This window comes from Myodes glareolus, chromosome 14 (genome assembly GCF_982192425.1).
Source record: "Myodes glareolus chromosome 14, mMyoGla1.1, whole genome shotgun sequence".
Classification (NCBI taxonomy): domain Eukaryota; kingdom Metazoa; phylum Chordata; class Mammalia; order Rodentia; family Cricetidae; genus Myodes; species Myodes glareolus.
The window spans coordinates 71,118,121-71,138,130 of record NC_142039.1 but is presented as its reverse complement, the minus strand read 5'-3'; the positions used below and the strand labels follow the sequence as shown (position 1 = coordinate 71,138,130).

Here is a 20,010-nt window from a genome sequence, read left to right as displayed (position 1 = left end):
TTCAGTTTTTAAAATAAATAATTTTTTAAACTGACAATGAAAGAATGAAGCACTAAGAAATTCCACAGTGTGAAACCCTGAAAATAGTGATTTTACCAAGGGACAAAAAAAAAAAGCAGTCAGAAAAGACAACACACTATGTAATTCCACCTGTATCAACTGTCCAGTGGGGCCAGACTACAGGCATGGGAAATGCAGTAGTGGCTGCCTAGGGTGAAGGAGATGGAAGATTGAAAAAGGACGGGGAAGATTGATGAAAATGTCTATAATTAGATGGCTGCACAAACCCATACTCCAACTGGTCAACTCCACACTTACATTACAACTCATTAAAGACGTTTACAAATTTCTTTAAAAGCCTGGGGCTAAGATGTAGCTCAACAGTAGAATATTTCCCTAGCACAGTCAACTACCTGGGATGGGAACTTTCACCTAAGAGGAAAATTTTAAGTTACGAGTATAATTGAAATCCAGAGATACATGGAGAGTAGCAGGACACTGGAAACTGTACATAACCATCAACCACTTACTTTTTGAGGGAGTTTAGTATCTTCATGGAAATTCCACACTGGACCCACGACTTAATTGGTTTGGGACAACCTTTTCCTTTAACTGTAATGCCCTCCATTTCCAATCGAAACACATTCACCTCTGGAAAACAAAGCCCGTTAGAAACTCTTCTACTGGAACCACCCAGCTGTGTTCACGAGGCGGTCAAAGGTCAAACATCCTCACCTTTGTTTAAGTGCTATCTAAAGAAATCCCACAGCTGAGCTACAAGAAAAACACTAAAGCTCAGAGAGACAAAGCAAGTAACAACTGCTGCAGTAAATCAAGAACAATGCAAATACCCCAGTTTCAACACTTTGGTTTTCCTGTTTTCTTCAACTGTAACAGAATAATAAATGACAGACAACCCAACCACCTGCAGGAGCTTCCCAGATCGCATTTACAGAGGACTGATGGTGGGCAGTCACACCAACTGTCTCACACACCAACAGGGCCAACAGAAACACTCTGTTGGAATATGACAAGGACAGTACTTCCACCCCTAAGAACAACCATGTGACTCTACCATTTTGCTCTTTTTAAAGATACTTCCAAAAGATCTTTCAACTCCCAAGCCTATGCACACTACCCCTGCAGAGTAGAACACACCCTCCCGGAGGCCACCATAACACAACCAAACAAACAGAAACATCTTACCCTCCTGAGACATTTTTGCTAGTTCTGGAACTTCAACATAAAAATTTTTTCTGAATGGTTCATACTCAATTTTTCCATGATCAACTGGTTCTAGAAGTTTTCTCTGTTTTGTCTGGTAGCCTGTCAAGGCTGTCTGAAGATCAACTTCCTCCTCCTCTGAAGAATACTTGAATTTTCAGGAACAAAAAAGGAAGTCCATTATTAATTTCCCCTTCTGGAAGAAAATAGTCCCAGTTGCCAAAGCCCTCCTCTTTCTTAGGCACGAAATTAAGATTGCATAACCTAAAAATCTCAAGTAAGAATGTCCATGATTTTTAACATAGATAAATCAACTCCTTAAAAAGTTTTCAACTGGAGAACAGGAGAATTCTGGGAAGTAGGAAGTCCTAATTCGCAGTCCTGACCCAGCCACAGAGCAAGCAAGATGTGACTACCTGGCCAAAAAAGGTGCCAAGCCACATGGCTAACATAGATAAGAACAATGGGGGCTAATATAAGCTATAAGAGTTGATAAGAAGCCTGAGCTAATGGGCTAATCAGTTTATAACTAATGTTATAAACTATGTGATTTCTTTGGGAGTTAAAGAATGTGGGAAGCAGGCAGGACAGAAAACTCAGACAACAGAATGACGCCCATGTGGACAAGTGCATCCACATAAAGCCTGACAGAGCTTGGGAAGTAATCCTAGACTGAAAACAATAGAGTTAAGCACAGCTTATTGATAGCAGCATTTTCTCAGGTGGGCTCGGCTTGCTAGAGGCAAGCACTCTCATTTAAGAAAGGCTTCCTGACTTAGCTTTAGCTGTAAAACCTTGCAGCTCTTTTAAGAGGTCCTGCCATGAAACACTTAAATGGTGTTGATAAAATGTTGACTGCATGCTTTTTGATTTTAAGACACAACAGGAAAAAACCCACACCATTTTAAGATGCCGGCTTTCTGGGCCATCCCACCAGTGCAAACTCTCACTCTTTCAGGCAGGAGGTCCAGCTACAGAGAGTTTGAGTGTGGTTTGTGAGCAGACTGCTGCAACTTGCATGCTGGTAGGGACCTTGAAATGCCACAGAGTTGTGGCAAAAAACATGGCTACAGCCAGTATTTCCGCCATGAGGCTGGAATCTCAGAAAACTAAGAAATGGCCACCAAAGCCATGGCTTTAATCCAAGCCATATCGCTTAGCAAATTAAAGAATCATGTGGGCAGAAAAAAGAGATATACAATAAAGAGAGATTAAAAGACAAAGAAAAGCTCTAAATGGCTTCCAGTGTGTTAAAAACATATACAGGCATGGGAGAGAAAAGAAAAAGGTTAAAGTCCTTAGGATAAAAAAGAGAGTAGTTGGCTGTGGTGGCATGCACCTTTAATCCCAACACTTGGAAGATAGAGGCAGGCAGAACTCTGTGAGTTCAAGGACAACCACCTGGTCTACAGAGTGAATTCCAGGATAGCCAAACATACACAGAGAAGCCCTGTGTCAAAAAGCCAAAAATTAAAAGTAAAAATAAAATAGAATTTAAAGCAATGTAAAGATGGAAAATACAGAGTCTGGATATTGTATATTATTATGTTGTCTTTGAATTGCTTGACAGCTGAGGAAGGAGCAACAGCTGCTAAAAAGACATTTAAATATAAATGTTGCTAGATTAATAAAACAAATATTTTATAAATGCCTTGACTTCAAAATTGAAGTAAAAAGATATGTTACTTTGAAGAAGAGGTTTTGCTTTTGTTTCCACAGAAAATGAGAGGCTATGGATTTATTCTGAGTTAAGAAAAATCAGGTTTGATCAAGGAAGACCATTTGAGAAATCTCCAATAGGAACAGACGGCCCAGATGTCTGAGTTCTACATCCAGAACAGATTCAAGACTGCTGCCTGAGATGATCAAGCCTCACAGGATACTCCAGTCATGATTTGATGATAATTATAAATTTTCTTTAGGCCCCAATAAGATTATCAGTGCTCCCAGCAGCAGAAAGTAGCCTGGAAAACTACGCCCACATTCCCAAAAAAACGTACTATGGATGTTTTCCTTTGTTTGGAATGTTGGATACAAGCTGGTACGGATAATGGTCAAGAGAAAAGCTAAACAAAGGATATTAGATTCAGAGTTCTTGTTCCTTAAAAAAAAGAGGGGTTGGGGTAGGAGTGCTGTGGGGCACTAGTTTGTACCCTGTCAATTGTATTTTAATAAAACGCTGATTGGCAAGTAGCCAGGCAGGAAGTAGAGGTGGGTCAATGAGAACAGGAGAATTTTGGGAAGAAGAAAGTTCTAGTCCGCAGTCCTGACCCAGCCACAGAGCAAGCAAGATGTGACTGTCTCGCCGAAAAAGGTACCGAGCCATGTGGCTAACAGAGACAAGAATAATGGACTAATAGTGGGCTATATAAGTTTTAAGAGTTAATAAGAAGTCTGAGCTAATGGGCCAATCAGTTTATAACTAAATAATAAATAAATAAAAGTTTTCAACTTAGAGTTGGGCGGTGGTAGCACACACCTTTAATCCCAGCACTCGGGAGGCAGAGGCAGGTGGATCTCTGTGAGTTCGAGGCCAACCTGGTCTACGAAAGCTAGTTCCAGGACAGGCTCCAAAAGCTACAGAGAAACCCTGTCTCAAAAAAACCAAAAGAAGTTTTCAACTTAGTATCTTTTTTCTTTATTCAAAGTTTCAATAGTAATACAAACCTCATATAATTCTCAGAAATGACACTGAGGTTTTGCTGTTGTTTTCATTATCTAATCCTTTACATTAAAGGTTACTAGGAAGAAATGCCATTCATTTTATTGCTTCACTTTCTCTCTGCTGATGCTTGAGATGAGCTGATAAAGCAGAGAGAATGAAAACGTAGGACACACACAGTTACATGGCTGCTATACACTGAGAGTACCAAGATTGTATCCTAGTAGCGGTCTGTGTAACTAACTATGAAGCACATCAACACCGGCGGTTTACAATAAATGCTCTTAGGACATGCTCATAACAAGTCAGACTGAAGACTCACCTCCATGGCATCCTGGTCATTCTCCATCAGCTCTCCCTTCTTCTTATCAGAATCCACTACTGCTTTTTTGGTTGTTACGACAGTAACCACTTTGGTGACGGTTGGCCCAGACTTCTAAAATAAGAAAGGATTACAATACTTTGCAAAAGTTAAAAAAAAAAAATAGATTTTAAAACATGTGGATACCAGATAAAAGACAATGTTCAATCCTACAAAATGTAATTGAAATTAACATGATTTATGTTTTAAGAAGACCAAGAAAGTTTTGCTTTGGTTTTGTGTGAACTTGTCAGTGTGTCTCCACAATAGTTCATAGATACACCAACAAACACAAAACTGTAAGTTTATACGTATAAGTTTATACGTGTAAGTTTACACAACAATTTTTTGTTTATTTTTGCTTTTTGCTTTTTAGAGACAGGGTTTCTCTGTAGCACTGGCTGTCCTGGAACTCACTTTGTAGATCAGGCTGGTCTCAAACTCAGGGATCTGCCTGCCTCTGCCTCCCAGTGCTGAGATTAAAGGCTTGCTGCTACCACTACGGCAGGATTTCGATCCATCTAGCCAATGACCTTGGGGCAGCAAGCCCTAGGGTACGGCCTTGTCTGAGTGAGTATGTTACCCTTAAAAGCTGATGGGGAGGAAGAGTGCGACCTCATTTTCTTGCTCAGGAGGATGGACCCCAGCTCCCCTGGACAGAACAGCAGGACACAGCAGCTGTGGTGCTGTGGTGGAGTCTAATCTCTACCAGTGAGTGTTTACCCCATTTTATACCTAAATAAGATTGTTTAACAGACTCACGTGGTTTCACGTAACAACCCCAGCAATACTGTCCACTTTTTTGCCCTATGATCATTTGACATAAGAATCCCCACTAACAAACCTACAACAGAGCAACAGCAATAAAGACAGCTCTCCCAGCAGCTAGCCGCATACCTTCTCATTGCCTGCACCGCCTTTCACACTCCTCATGTTAAACTTCTTCACTTCTTCTTTCACTTCCTCCATGTAGGCATCTAATGGATCTAACTCCTCACCCTCCATTTCATTTCCTTCCTTTTCAGCTTCTGCAGGATCATCTTCATCATCTAAAACGGCAGAACATATTTTCTTTGTACACATATTTCAAAGGGAAATACACAGCCAGTGACAGGCTCAGTGGGAAAAGGCTGGTGCTGCACAAGCCTGACTACCCGAGGCCCAGTCCATGTCCCACGATGGAAGGAAAACTGACTCCTGAAAGCTGTGCTCTGATCTCTCTCTCTCTCTCTCTCTCTCTCTCTCTCTCTGTGTGTGTGTGTGTGTCTGTGTATGCGTGTGTAAGCGTGTAAATGCAGTCACACACAAGCACACACTAATGATTTTAAATAATTCAATAATTAATTATAAAAGATTTATTCATTTATGTACATGAGAGCTCTATCTTCTTCTGAACAACAGAAGTCATTTGATCTCACTACAGATGGTTGTGAGCCAAGTGGTTTCTGGGAATTGAACTTAGAAACTGTGGAAGAGAAGCCAGTGCCCTAAACCTCTGAGTCATCTCTCCAGCCCATTTACAATTATGCTTTAAAGAGGAGATATGCCACATCTGTTCTATTACCTCCATTACTGCAGCAGTGCAGTGCGCTGACAGCACCTGCTAAGACCTGAGTTTAAGCCTCAGAAGCACAAGTCAAGGCAGGAGAAATGTTTCTCTCCTAAATCATAAAATGTTAGAAGTGTGTTTCTCTTTTTAAAGACAAACATGTGAATGTATACATGTATGTGCCTTGGTGCTCTGCTCTCACAGAGCAGAAGAGCGGGCTGGATTCCTGGCTGGAGTTCTGGATGATGGGGAACCGTGAGGGGACATTTACTCTCATTAACAGCTGCACTGAGGACAAATACTCTAGTGTCATCTACTAACTCTGCAAGTGACAGCCGTGTGTTCTGAAGTAAAATCAGTAATTCTTACTGGATGCAACTCTGTAATTGAAGGAGGTCTTTAAAAACCTCAGTATGGCCAGGCACAGTGACTTACCCCTAGAGTCCCAAGCACTACTCAGGGCATTAAGAGAAGAGTCACTTGAGTACAGAAGCTCCAGGCTGGCTACAACAGCAGTGAGACCCTATGACTAAAACTACACTAACCTTAGCTTAGTAGGAATCCAGAAAATCTACCTCTAGGTACAAAGAATTACCAAAAAAGAAAAAGAAAAAAAAAACCCAAAAGTTGTAAAAGAAAGTCAAATATTTCTGTGCAAACAACTCAAGCATCAATAGACAGTGAGGAGATAAACCAGCCCGGTGCACAGTCCCAACGTTTGGGAGACTGAAGGAGGAGAATCACAGTGAGGAGATAAACCAGCCCGGTGCACAGTCCCAACGTTTGGGAGACTGAAGGAGGAGAATCACAGTGAGGAGACAAACCAGCCCGGTGCACAGTCCCAACGCTTGGGAAACTGAAGGAGGAGAATCACAAACTCAAGGCCTGCCAAGGTTAGTAAGAGGAAGCCTGTCTTAAACAGGAAAAGAAAATATTTCCAGGAATAATGGCCACACTTTCAATTGCAGCACTTGGAAGGCAGAGTTCAAGGCCAGTCTGGTTGATACAGAAAATTCTAGGCCATCGGGGGATAATATAGAGAGACCATGTCATGTACATATACTCAGCCATGCAGAAGTAGAGTAATAACTTCAATATGAATGAAACTTCAAGACAATATGATAAACTAAAATGTCAGACACAAGAAAACACCAATAGCACGGCTGCACATGGAGGAACACGGGATGATTAGAGAGCTCTGGAAATGGACAGTGATGAGGGCTACGCAGCACTGAATGTACCACGAATAACCAGACTTACCATTCTGTGCCGGAGAGGGTGAAAGTGGACCTAGGGAACTAGTTCAGGGCTAGAGCATTAGGTAAACACATTGAAAGCCCTGGCTTTGACCCTCTCTCTGTACGGGGGTACGGGCAAAAATGTTAAAATGTAAATACAACATTGTGCATATTTTCCACAATTTTAAAAACGAACCCCCTTCCCAAATATACCATCATCATCTTCTAAACTCCACTTTTTCCCTTGTTTCATTTCCTCAATTTCCTTCTTCAATTCCCCTATGTTTTCCATGGCCTTTTTACGCTGTTCTTCTCGCCATTTTTCAACTCTTTCTTTTCGTTTTCTCATTTCTTCCTCCAGCTTATTCTGGTCAAAGTTCTTTGGGGAGGGAAAGAGAAAAAGAAAGACAAAAAAGAGGGGAAAATCAAAATCAGAATTAGCAAGTGTACTCCACATGAGATTTTTGTTTGTTTTGTTTATTTCTGAAACAGGGTTTCTCAGTAGCTACGATGTCTTTCCTAGAACTTACTCTGTAGACCAGGCTGGCCTCGAACCCACCTGCCTCTTCCTCCCAAGTGTTGGGATTAAAGGCGTGTGCCACCACTGCATGGCTCACATTAGGTAGGTTTTTAATAAGTTCTCAAAAGTATAAAAAAAGAAAAATGGATGTGTGTATACATTGCTAAATGCAAATCAGATTTAGTAATCACCCATCTTTATAATTAATCCTCCTATTATATTAAAAGCAAGGTCAGTGGGATGGCTCAGGAGATAAAGACACCTGTTAACAAGAATGATCATTTCAGTTCAATATGGATAACTCATACAGTGGAAGAAGACAATCAATTCTTAAAAGATAACTTGAAGGCTACACTTGTGCCATGGCATGCCATGTGTGTAACCCCCACAAAGCGTAATATAATTTTGGAATCACAAAGTCAGACCTGGTCATTAGCACCTGTAACCGCAGAAGGCTAGGGTTGGTTCCAGGCCAGTCTGAGCAATAAACAGCAAGACCCTGAGAAAGAAAGGCAGTGAGGGAAGGAGTGATGGAAAGAGAGAACAGGAAGAGTCATACAAAAGGTACTTTCAATAAAGAAATATAATATATGAGACTAGAGAGTTAGTTCAGCAGTTAAGAGCAATGACTGCTCTTCCAGGAGGCTCAAGTTTGACTCCCAGCATCTACACGACGGTTTATAACCATCAAGTTAGCACCAGTTCCTAAAGATCTGGCACCCTATTCTGGCCTATGCAGGCAGCAGGCACACAAGTAGTACACAGACACACACACACACACACACACACACACACACACACACACACACACACAATACTCATAATATAAAATAATAATCCAAAATTTAAAAAAAACATGTTGTGGGATAATCTTTTTGTATACTGTAAAGATGTGTCTCAGCCAAAAGGGCCTTCTGACTACTTTAATAAAGAGCTGAATGGCCAATAGCTAGGCAGGAGAGAATAGGCAGGACTTCTGAGAGGGACAGGACAGCAATGAGACACTGAAAGTTGGGCATTATGTACAGAGGAGAGGTAACCAAGGCAGGTGACAGAACATAGGTAACTAGAGGAAACAAGTTAATTTGAGATAGAAGAGCCACTTAGGGAAAAAGCCTACGCTAAGGCGAAGCTTTCCTAGTTAGTAAGTCTCTGTGCTATTATCTGTGAGCTAGTGACTCAAAGAAAGTTCCAACTACATCCATACAATTATTATGTCCTGGGGCTGGAGAGATGGCTCAGGGGGTAAGAGCACTGGCTGCTCTTCCAGAGGTCCCGAGTTCAATTCCCAGCAACCACATGGTGGCTCACAACCATCTGTAATGAGACCTGGTGCCTTCCTTGCCAATAGTACATTGTATGCTTAATAAATAAATGAATCTTTTAAAAAAATTATTATGTCCTATTAGACTGATAAAAATGATATCCCAACTGCCTTGGCCTTTTGATAGGGCAGCAATTAGGTAGGCAGAGAAGACAGAACTGGATGCTGGGAAGAAGGGCAAACAGAGAGCCAACATGGAGCGGCCAGGTCAGACATGCTGAATCTTTCCCAGTAAGCCACAACCTTGTGGTGACATACAAATTAATAGAAATGGGTTAAACCAAGATGTAAGTGTTAGCCAATAAGAGGCTAGAGCTAATGGCTAGAGCCAATAAGAGGCCAGCTAATTTAAATAAAAAAAAAAGACATCCCAACCTTGGCAAGGATATGAGAAAGGAAAGCACACTGTTGTGTGCCTTAACCGTTTTCATTTTGATTTATTTACAAACGCATGACCGCGGGCTGCACACATCACAGCATGGGTGCAGCAGACAGCGTGCCATCTGCCTTTCTTCCCACCTTCACATGGGTTTCATTCAAACTCAGGTCTAGGCTTCCCTAGTAACTGCTTTTCCAGCTAAACCACTGTGCTGGTCCCAGATGCCTAAAATCTGTATATAGTTTTTAGGCTAATTTGATACTTTTTATATAGATTGATCACATTTTCTAAGTAAAAACAAGTAACATAAATATGCAACATTTTCAGAAGGATTCTTCAAGACTTTTATCTGCTTATTTTATATTACTGTTATAAATTACTTAAAAGCAAAACTAAAGGAAAAGAGTATCATTAAATAATTATCAGCAGGCGGTGGTGGCACACACCTTTAATCCCAGCACTCAGGAGGCAGAGGCAGGAGGATCTCTGTGAGTTTGAGGACAGTCTGGTCTACAAGAGCTAGTTCCAGGACAGGCTCCAAAGCTACAGAGAAACCCTGTTTTTGAGGAAAAAAAAAAGGAAGAATTATCAGTCAGTGTGGTGGCGCACTCCTTTAACTCCAGCACTTGGGAAAGAGGCAAACAGATCTATGTGAATTCAAGGCCAGCCTGGTCTACAGAGAGACAGCCAAGGCTCGGTTACACAGAGAAACCCTGTCTCAAAAAAAAAAAAAAAGAAAGAAAGAAAGAAAAAAAGAAACAATTATTTGCCTGGGGAGCTCAGTGGTTAAGAACAGTTTGCCTGCTGTTCCAAAGGTCCTGAGTTCAATTCCCAGCAACCACACGGTGGCTCACAACCATCTCTAATGAGGTTTTGTGCCCTTTTCTGGCTTGCAAACATACATGCAGGCAGAAGACCGATAAATATATAAACAAACAAATAATAAATAAATAAATAAATGCGCTCAGCCAATTTGGAAAAAATAAATTTTTTCAATGGGTGGTGGTGGTACCACACGTCTTTAATCCCAGTACCCACGAGGCAGAGGCAGGAGGATCTCTGTGAGTTCAAGGCCAGCCTGGTCTGTTGTGAAAACAAGACTGCCATTGTAGATCTGTTCCAAGCTGAACATACCCCAGCATCCTTCTCCTTCTCATCTTCCTTGTCGTCTTTGTCCTTTTTCTTCTCTTTAGAACTGTCCCCACCGTCTGCTTTCTCTTTGGATCTAGACCTACCAAAGAACAAAAGAGAGTAAGATACCGGTACTGGGAAACACAAGCACCATTTCTTCTTCACTTTATGACATACATTTAGGAATGTGTATGTGTGACAATGCCCGTGGAGGCAGAAGTCAGGACTCTCCTCCATTGGCAATGAGGGACCAAAGTCAGCTCAACCTCAGCAGCATCTTTACCACTGAGCCAGCTGAAGGTCCTGCAATACTCACTTAAGACTATTTAACAGACTTGGATCTCATTTTCTTATTTCTCCAATAATCAGCATATTGTCATAGTCCAACAAAAAATACCTGGCATATGAGGAAAGTAATCTTTCAACACTAATAGAAAACATTACTAAACATTAGGAAATTTGTCTAAGAAAACCAATTACAAAACTTAGACAGGATTGCAAAATTTTAGTAATTCATCTATGTAATAATACAATCACAATGGATTTAAAATTTGACCTATGCCTCTAGTAACAAAATGGCTTTATTTTAATGATATAAAAATTAATTGACATCAGGCTAACGAGTTGGCTCAGCTGTAAGGTGCACTATGTTCTTGAAAAAGACCCAAATTCAGTTCCCAGCAGCCACATGAAGTGACACCAGCTGAAGTGGGACTCTCCTGGTCTGTGCAGGTTCTGTATGCAGGAATCCAGACACATATGCAGGCAAAAGATTCACATACCTAAAACTCAAATACCCGATCTCTCCTGTTCTGCTCATGACTGGTGTTTCTGAGTAATTTCTGGATAGCCTTTCAAATTTGACAAACATATCAGAGATGAAAAGACATTTTCCAACAAAACTCTGTAAGATGGACCAGCTAATTTTTTTTGCCATGTAATTTGTCTTTTGCATTTCTAATGTGTATGTTCGTGAGGATAGGGATGTTTGTACACGTGTCGTGTGCATGCATGTGTGTAACAGAGTCTAAAGGACAATCTGGGATAGCATTCCTTAGAAGCTGTCAACCTTATTTGTTGAGACAGGGTCTCTCACTGGCCAGGAGTTGGGTGATTTGGGCTAAACTGGCTGGCCAGCAAGACCCACTGGCAAGCCTGTCTCCTACCCATCTCTGGGATTCCAAGTGCAGACCATGCCCTAACTTTATTAACCTGAGGGCTTGGAGTTAGGCTAAAATCTCAAGTATGAGTACCAACGGCCATTGCTTCCAAGCCCTATTTCTAGTCTTACAATTAGTTTGTAAAATATCCTTCTATTCACATCTGCTAAGAAGTTTAAAAACATAGATATGTTAAATTTAATAAAGTGGGTGGAGAGACAGCTCAGTGGGAAATTGCTGCTTGTTACTCAGGCCTGAGATCCTGAATATGGGTCCACAACTCTCAGGGAAAGTTAGGCACGAGATTAGTTTCCCGGGAATTCACTGAAAACCTCCATGGCACATTCAGGAAACACGCTCTCTCTTTTTTTTTTTTTTTTTTAAAAAAAAAGATGATGATGGGGCTGGAGAGATGGCTCGGAGGTTAAGAGCATTGCCTGCTCTTCCAAAGGTCCCAAGTTCAATTCCCAGCAACCACATGGTGGCTTACAACCATCTGAAATGAGATCTGATGCCCTCTTCTGGCCTGCAGGCAGACACACAGACAGAATATTGTATACATAATAAATAAATAAATAAATTAAAAAAAAAAAAAGATGATGATGGGCTGGAGAGATGGCTCAGAGGTTAAAAGCACTGACTGTTCTTCCAGAGGTCCTGAGTTCAATTCCCAGCAACCACATGGTGGCTCACCACCATCTGTAATGAGATCTGGTGCCCTCTTCTGGCCTAAAAGCATACAGACAGACAGAACACTGTATACTTAATAAATAAATCTTAAAAAAAAAAAAAAAAAAGATAGAGGGCTGGAGAGATGGCTCAGAGGTTAAGAGCAGTGGCTGAGCTTCTAAACGGTCCTGAGTTCATTTCCCAGCATCACACAGAGGCTCACATCCATCTGTAATGAAATCTGGTGCCCTCTTCTGGTGTGCAGGCGTACACACAGGCTGAACACTATATATAATAAATAAATCTTAAAAAATAAATAAGACATTTGAGGAAATACAATTTTTCACATATGCATACACAGGCAAGTATACACACATGAACATATACAACACACACACACAATCCCCACATTAAGAAAAAGAAAGCTTGGAAGTGGTGGCATGTGCCTCAATCCAGCACTGTCTCAGGAAAAAGAAAGAAAAATAGAAATAGAGAGAAAAAAAAAAACTCTTTCTGAATTAAATGACTTTTCTCCTTAAAATTACTAATATACAGAATATCACACCGATTTTCTAATGTTAAACTAATTTTCCTACACAGGACTCCATTCACACGAAGCTAAAAACCAAGCAGCCTAAGATAAACACACAGGTGGTAAACAATAAAGAAAAGGTCAGTAGAGGCTTCATCCAGGAAGACAGAATGCTAAGAGAGTGAAAGATCAATAATCCTCGGTGGCAGAGGCCACCAAGACTGCACAGCATGGTCCTCTCTCAATATAAAAAAATAAGGTAGGACAAGGGAATGGAATATTAATTTGAAATCATTGTACCACAGATATACACATTCCCATAACCATGGTCAAGAGATAAAGCAGGGGCTAGAGAGATCGCTTGGTGGCGGAAAGCACTGACTGCTCTTCTAGGACTCTGGTTGAGCCCACCTGCATGTCGGCACACAACCATCTATAGTTTCCTTTTGAAGGAATTCTGCACACTCTTCTCAGACGGCACACACTATACAGACACATGTGCAGGCAAAGCACTCATCCACATGAAGAGATAAAATTTAGTACTCCATAAGTCCTCCATCTTACTTTCTTTTTTTGTGTGCTTTGTTTTTCTATGTGTTACTTTCATTGGTTAATAAAGAAACTGCCTTGGCCCTTTGATAGGACAGAAAATTAGGTAGGCGGAGTAGACAGAACAGAATGCTGGGAGGAAGAAGGCAGTGAGGCAATCGCCATGACTCTCCTCTCCGAGACAGATGGAGGTTGCAGGTTAGGATCTTTCCCGGTAAGTCACGTGGTGCTACACAGATTACTAAATATGGGTTAAAGCAAGATGTGAGAAATAGCCAGTTAAGAGGCTGAAACTAATGGGCCAGGCAGTGTTTAAAAGAATAGTTTCCGTGTAATTATTTCGAGGGTAAGCTAGCCAGAATCCGGGCGGCGGGAAGCGGCCCACAGCTCCATTTTGCAACAGACAGGCTGTCTCTAGAGAGCCCTGGTTGTTCTGAACTTTATATAGACCAGACTGATCTCAAACTCAGAGATCCCCACTTACCTCTGTCTCTTGACTTCTAGAACTAAGGTTTATTTTTTATTTCACGAAATCCCAAAAGTATTGTACTGGCCTTGGTAAAATCAAAATACAACTTCTAAAGTAAAACAAATAATATGGGAGAGGTAGCAATAACTGAATGAAACGGGAATGGGAAACAAGAAAGAGCCAACACACCCACTTCCTGGCTGCAGGGAAGAAGCAGTGGCATGGCAGGAGACTGTGAAGAGCAAGCACACAGGACTGACAAGAGCATTTCAACTGAGTGTTACCAGTGTCACGACACACACACAATTAACTTAAACAAGCAAAGGCCACACTTTCCAAATAGCAGTTCAATAAGGTATAGCACGAGCTGACTCGGTGATTAAGTCCACTACCTGCTCTTGCAAAGGAGCACTATTTCCCGCACCCCCAGCAGGAGACCTCCTGCCTCCACTGGCACCTAGGCTCGTGCACACACACCTACACAAGTATATAGGAATATACGAATCTTTAAAAAGTTGTCAACAAACATCTTAACTGTCTGAGAAAGCAATCTCCAAGGCACAGAAACTGATGCCAAAGATGTAATAAATACCGAGGGCTTGCCAAGCTGGCAGCCAGCACGCCCACTTCAATACTCATCACTGTCTCCACAAAAGACACTCAGTTCCTACAGAGATATTTACAAAAGTTCTCACCATTAATAATATATACTAAATAAGGGTACAATGTAGTGTTTAAAACGAGCAGAATCCACTAATCTCCAGCTGAATTATAAGCCCCATGACCTAATAAATAAAAGTTCTGCCAACAGTTGATAGCAAGAGTCAGGCTCTGCATTACTGATAAGGATGAACTGTACAATTATATAGCAGATAGGGTCAGTGACAATGTTACCTATTCTCAGCCTTCTTGCTTTTGCTGCCAGGACTGGAGGACCGGGATCGCCGGCCCCGGCTTCTACTCCTTGAGCGTCTCCTATCTCGGCTCCGAGATCTTCTTCGCTCTCGGCTTCTGTCTCGCTCTCTACTTCTGGAGCGCCTGAAAAGGAGAGATTTCATTTGTTTTGTGGCCAAAGGGAGCTATTATTTCAGATTATGGCTGTCCCAAACTGAAAACAGTTTCTTAAAATTAGGATCAACATTAGAGCAGCATTCTCAATTCAGCTAAACAGGACACAAGTGAGGCTAGTTCTTACAAAGATCAATGGAAACGTGAGGAAACAATGACATCTGCTAATGAACATAACAAGTTGTAACAATAAACACTTTAAACCCACCATCTATAGCAAAGTCAATTTTCACGAACAGCACACAGCTGGGGTTGCAGCACAGCTCTGGGGCACTCGATGAGCTGTGCAAGACCTTAACCCCAGTAGCAGGGGAAGCTTGAGCCCAGCAAGAAGATGCACAGAAACTGCTAAAAGACCAGTGAGCTGCTAGTCACTACGTGTACCCCAACTCCATGCACCGCCATTTCCTCAACTAGAAAATATGGAGAATTCACTATATAATCTCTCTCTCTCTTTTTTTTTTTTTTGATTGCACTAGCTTGGAACATAAGAGATCCATCTGCTTTGATTCCCTAGTGCTCAGATTAAAGGCATATACAACCATGCCCAGTTTCAAAGTTCTTGATTGAAAATCTTACAATTTTATTTTCACATAAAAACTCAAAGATCAGCCAGGCAGTGGTGGCACATGCCTTTAATCCCAGTACTTGGGAGGCAGAGACAGGCAGATCTTTGTGAGTTCAAGGCCAGTCTGGTCTATAGAGGAGAGTAAGTTCCAGGACAGGCTCTAAAGCTACGAAGAAACCCTGTCTCAAAAAACCAAAAAAGGTCATTCAGTGATGGTGTACCCCTTTAATCCCAGCACTCGGGAGGCAGAGGCAGGTGGATCTCTGTGAGTTCAAGGCCAGCCTGGTCTACAAGAGCTAGTTGTAAGGCAGGCTCCAAAGCTAAAGAGAAATCCTGTCTCTAAAACAAAACAAAAGTTAAACGATCAATTCAGTTAACATGTATTGACTGAATGTGGGAAACTGTCTGTGAACACAGAATACGAAACTGTCTCGTTTTAATTGTTCCCATCTGTCTGGAACCAGTGATCTTCAGAGAAAAATGTCTTACCTCAGGCGCTTCCTGTCCCTGGACCGTGATCTTCTTTTGTCCCTGCTGCGAGACCTCTCTCTCCTTCTGTCTCTGTCTCTACTCCGAGAGCGTCTGTCATCTCCACGTTTACTTCTTTTGTCAGAGGGTGAGCGACTCCTAGACCGACTTCCAGAACGTCCTCGTGATGCCGATCGTTTGCGGTAGTGACTAGAATTGTACCAAACCAAAGAGTAAGCTTAGCAAGCAGCTTGTATTTTACTTCTATGTGTAGCAAATTAAATACATGTTTAATTAGGAGAAAACTACGTCACAGTACATGTGTAGAGGAAGCCTCGAAAGGATGCCACACACAGTACCTCATGCGCAGCACTTGGGAGGATGAGGCAGGAGGATCACTATGGGTTTGAGGTCACGGTTTGAAGTCTGGGCTACAACATAAAACCCTGCCAAAAAGGCTGGAGTGGTGGCTCAGTAGCTAAAAACACCAGCAGCTCTTCAGAGGAGCTTATATTCAGGAAAAGAAGAGATGACAGGCAAGTGAAGAAGGGAGCCATGTCAAGTACTGCACTGGAGAAAACCTGCTCAGAATAAAAGAAAGTGAATAGGAGGTACGACATTGGGAGTGGCTGCCTTCAGGACACTTGGTCTATGGTGGCTTCACTGCCTAAACAACAAAATGCTAATGACTTAATGTCTCAAAGTGTTAAAACACTAACTGTTGAGTTGTCCTTTGTATCAAGTTAAGTCTTTTGTTGCCTCCCCCACCCCCCACCCTTGGTGTTGGGTATAAAAGTGTATAGAAAATTAAATACAGTGATTTTAATATTCACTAAAACCCCCTCCCAGTGCTATTTTATGGTCTTGTTTTATTATTTTTGCACCTTCATACTCTTTACTTATATTTCTGATCCCCACCCCCCCTACCCTGACAAGTAGTATCTTGTCGAGGCTAGTCCCCAACATTTTATATCAGACAACTTGAGAAGCTCACTAATAAAGTAACATTTTTAGAGACCCTTGAAGGAAATAAAAGCAGGAATCATGTAGACATACAGCGGAGACCTTCCGGGCAAATGGCACAAAAGTAAACTCAAGGGAAGGAATCTGGACTGGCACATGAAGAAACAGCAGCAAGGAATACAGTTTAAAAAGTTAGGACAGTAGACTAGGGGTAGCAGCCCACAGCTTAATCCCAACAACCAGGAGGCAGAAACAGGCAGCATCAGTTCCAGTCCAACCAGGACTACATAAGGAGACTCTGTCTCAAAGAGAAGAAAAAAGAAAAAAAAAAAACTACTCAAGATCAGCACAATCTGGCACAAGATCAGAGAAATAACGAAGTAGTCAAATATAGAGAGCTTCAGAGGGTCTTACAATGGTTACATCTTTTATTGAGTAAGATGGAAGCTACTGGACCACAAACAGTGGCAGACACCTTCAGTGCCAGCTACTAAGACTGAGGAAAGATCACGTATATCAAGCAGGTTAAGACCAGCATGCTCCCACTTCCAATGAATACTTCTAATTTATGTATGTGTATATGCATGTGCCTCAGTATATGTGAGTACATCCCATCTGTGCAGATACCTATGCAACCAGAAAGAGAAATCAGATCTCCCAGAACTGGCGTTACAGGCATCTGAGAGCCATGTGGGTGCTAGAATTGAATCTAGGTCCTCTGAATGAAAAATAGGTGCTTTCAAACACTGAACCATCTCTCCAGACCCTTGAATAGATTTTCTTACAAGAAAATAGATACTATTAAGCTGGAAGGAGGTGACAAACGCCTTTAATCCCAACACTTGGGAGGCAGAAGAAGGCAGATCTCAGCGAGTTCGAGAACAGCCTGGTCTGCAAAGAGAGTTCCAGGACAGTCAGTTATACAGAGAAACCATATGTCGGAAAAAAAAAAAAAAGTTTAAAAAAATTTAAGCCAGGCATTGGTGGCACACACCTTTAAACACAGGACGTGGGAGGCAGAAGCAGGCAAACATCAGTGAGTTCAACAACAGTCAGGATTACACAAAGAAACCCTGTTGAAAGAAGGAGAGAAAGAAGGAAGGAAGGAAGGAAGGAAGGAAGGAAGGAAGGAAGGAAGGAAGGAGATTGGGGGGGAGACCCATTTAACCATCCAGGTTAAGAGACAGTGACAGAAGTGATGAGAAATATCAAGATCTGAAAAGAAAACAAAAACACAAAAGCCCACAGCACTAGCACTGACTAGATTTAATGAAGAATTGAATGTCAAGTAGGAGGGCACCAGGAAGAGCTAGATTTCTTTATATTTGAGCAGAATAAGCAGAAAACTGAGGCTATGCTGGGGGCACAGGCTGTGTGGTCCACGCCTGACATGTGTGAGGCCCCGAGATCAACTCGCAGCAGCTTCCTCAAGAGGCTGCCATTCACATGAGTGAATGCATTCACTTTCTGGGCCTTCTCAGGATCTACCTCCTTCTACCTCCCTCCAATCCTTCATGAAAGCTCTGTATGTACAAAAACTGAGCTTTGGGGCTGTTTCTCAAATACCCTGCTCTTCCTCACCTCTGAGCCACCATTGTTCCCTGAACAAACAAGAACATCAGCCAAGTACGGCATAAAAATAACAGTATAAAGGTAAAATGGGTGAAATGGACCTTTGTAGGAAAGGTCTGGGGAGCCAGAATTTCATCTTTAGAGATCCAGTGGAAACTAAGGCAAAAAATGGCAAGTTCTTACCGTTATTTTTGAAATGTCACTCTGGTTCCAGCAATACAAATATAATACTTATAACGGCAAGATCAAGAAAGGCAATTCAGGAGCCTGGCAGTGATGGTGCACACCTTTTAGTCCCGGCACTAGGGAGGCAGAGGCAAGCGGTTTCTTTGAGTTCAAGGCCAGGCTGGTCAAGACAGGCTGAGTTCCAGGACAAGCCCCAAAGTTACACAAAGAAACCATGTCGCGAAAAAACAAAAGTCAGAGATCAGGAATGGGAAAACAGTGCAGAATCTAACTAGAAATGAGCAGCGTGGGCGAGGCCAAATATTGCTTCCAGATTTCTGGTCTAGGTAGCCAGATAAAGAACAGCGTCTTCGGGGAAACTTAAAAGACAGTCACCTGAACTGACTGTAGTCAAGGTGGTAAGCCTTTGCCTTTATCTGGATGACGCTACAGGCTTTTATGTTCGCAGAACTTCAAGATGCTCCACTCACACTTTGCTCGTGTTCCTGAACCTAAGTCATGACGACCCCACTAAAGTGATGTTAGCACTAAATCAATGCAAAACTGTCATCCTCCCTAGGCACTGAATCAAAATATCTGTCAGACCGGCTACACACATTTCAGTCATCTTTCAAGATAATAATAATAACCTCAAGGTCTTGAACCTGTTATCGACACCCTAAAGTTCTGAAAATACCGTGTAATTATAATTACAGTTATAATAAGGTGCGCAAGTGAACGGTTTCTAAAAGACAAGAAGCGGGTAACAAAGTAATACGGAATCTATCTGCGAAGTAAATGCCCATGAAACAAGTGTTTACTGCAACCCAATAAGAGTCGGTCGTACACATATTGCAGGTGCGGTTAAAAAAAAAAAGTCTGCCCACCCGCTCCTTTTAAATGACTTAGGAAGACGACGCGCGCACGAAAGCAAACTATAGAGTGGAGTAAGCAATGTTGCAAAGGCGAAGCGATGAGGGAGTGTGAGCCGGGGTCAGGGCTGAGGGAGGTTGACGAGGCTGCTCGTCGGTGACGGAGCGGCCTGAGCAGCGGAAGGCTGCTCCAGGTCAGGGCACGACTCGGCTGCGGCAAGTACAGGGGACTCTGCGGCCGTGCGCGCCAGCAGCGCCTCCTCGCAGCCGAGGTGACCAGCTCCTCAGCGGCCACACGTGGGGCCGCCCCACACCCGCCGCGCCGCCACCTCCACCCGCTCCTCTCGGAGCCCAAGAAACCGCTCACCCGAGGACTCACCGAGACTCCCGGCCCATGCTGCCGGTCACCAGAAGTTCTGCGCCCTGGGAGACGATGTGCAGGCTTGACAAGAGGACAAAGGAGGGGGGCGCCAAGCCCTCCCGGTGCCGAGCGAGGACCGGCCCTACGCACTGGACAGAGCTCCGGCAGGGACCGCCATCAGAGTGCAGCCAACGAAAACAGGATGC

At 42.4% G+C, this 20,010-nt stretch overlaps 1 protein-coding gene across 2 annotated transcripts in view; it reads right to left on the bottom strand.

Moving 5' to 3' along the window:
- Ddx46 (DEAD-box helicase 46) overlaps nucleotides 1-20,010 on the bottom strand; it is a 51,171-nt gene extending 31,161 nt beyond the window's left edge. For both annotated transcript variants that reach the window (XM_048447733.3, XM_048447734.3), the window contains exons 1-9: nucleotides 19,823-20,010; nucleotides 15,893-16,081; nucleotides 14,662-14,805; nucleotides 10,392-10,488; nucleotides 7,248-7,413; nucleotides 5,145-5,296; nucleotides 4,209-4,322; nucleotides 1,207-1,372; nucleotides 531-651 (exon numbers count right to left, since the gene is read on the bottom strand). In XM_048447733.3, coding sequence (XP_048303690.1) covers nucleotides 531-651; nucleotides 1,207-1,372; nucleotides 4,209-4,322; nucleotides 5,145-5,296; nucleotides 7,248-7,413; nucleotides 10,392-10,488; nucleotides 14,662-14,805; nucleotides 15,893-16,081; nucleotides 19,823-19,839 — 1,166 coding nt within the window. In that variant the 5' untranslated portion in view covers nucleotides 19,840-20,010. The remainder of the gene's footprint in view (nucleotides 1-530; nucleotides 652-1,206; nucleotides 1,373-4,208; nucleotides 4,323-5,144; nucleotides 5,297-7,247; nucleotides 7,414-10,391; nucleotides 10,489-14,661; nucleotides 14,806-15,892; nucleotides 16,082-19,822) is intronic.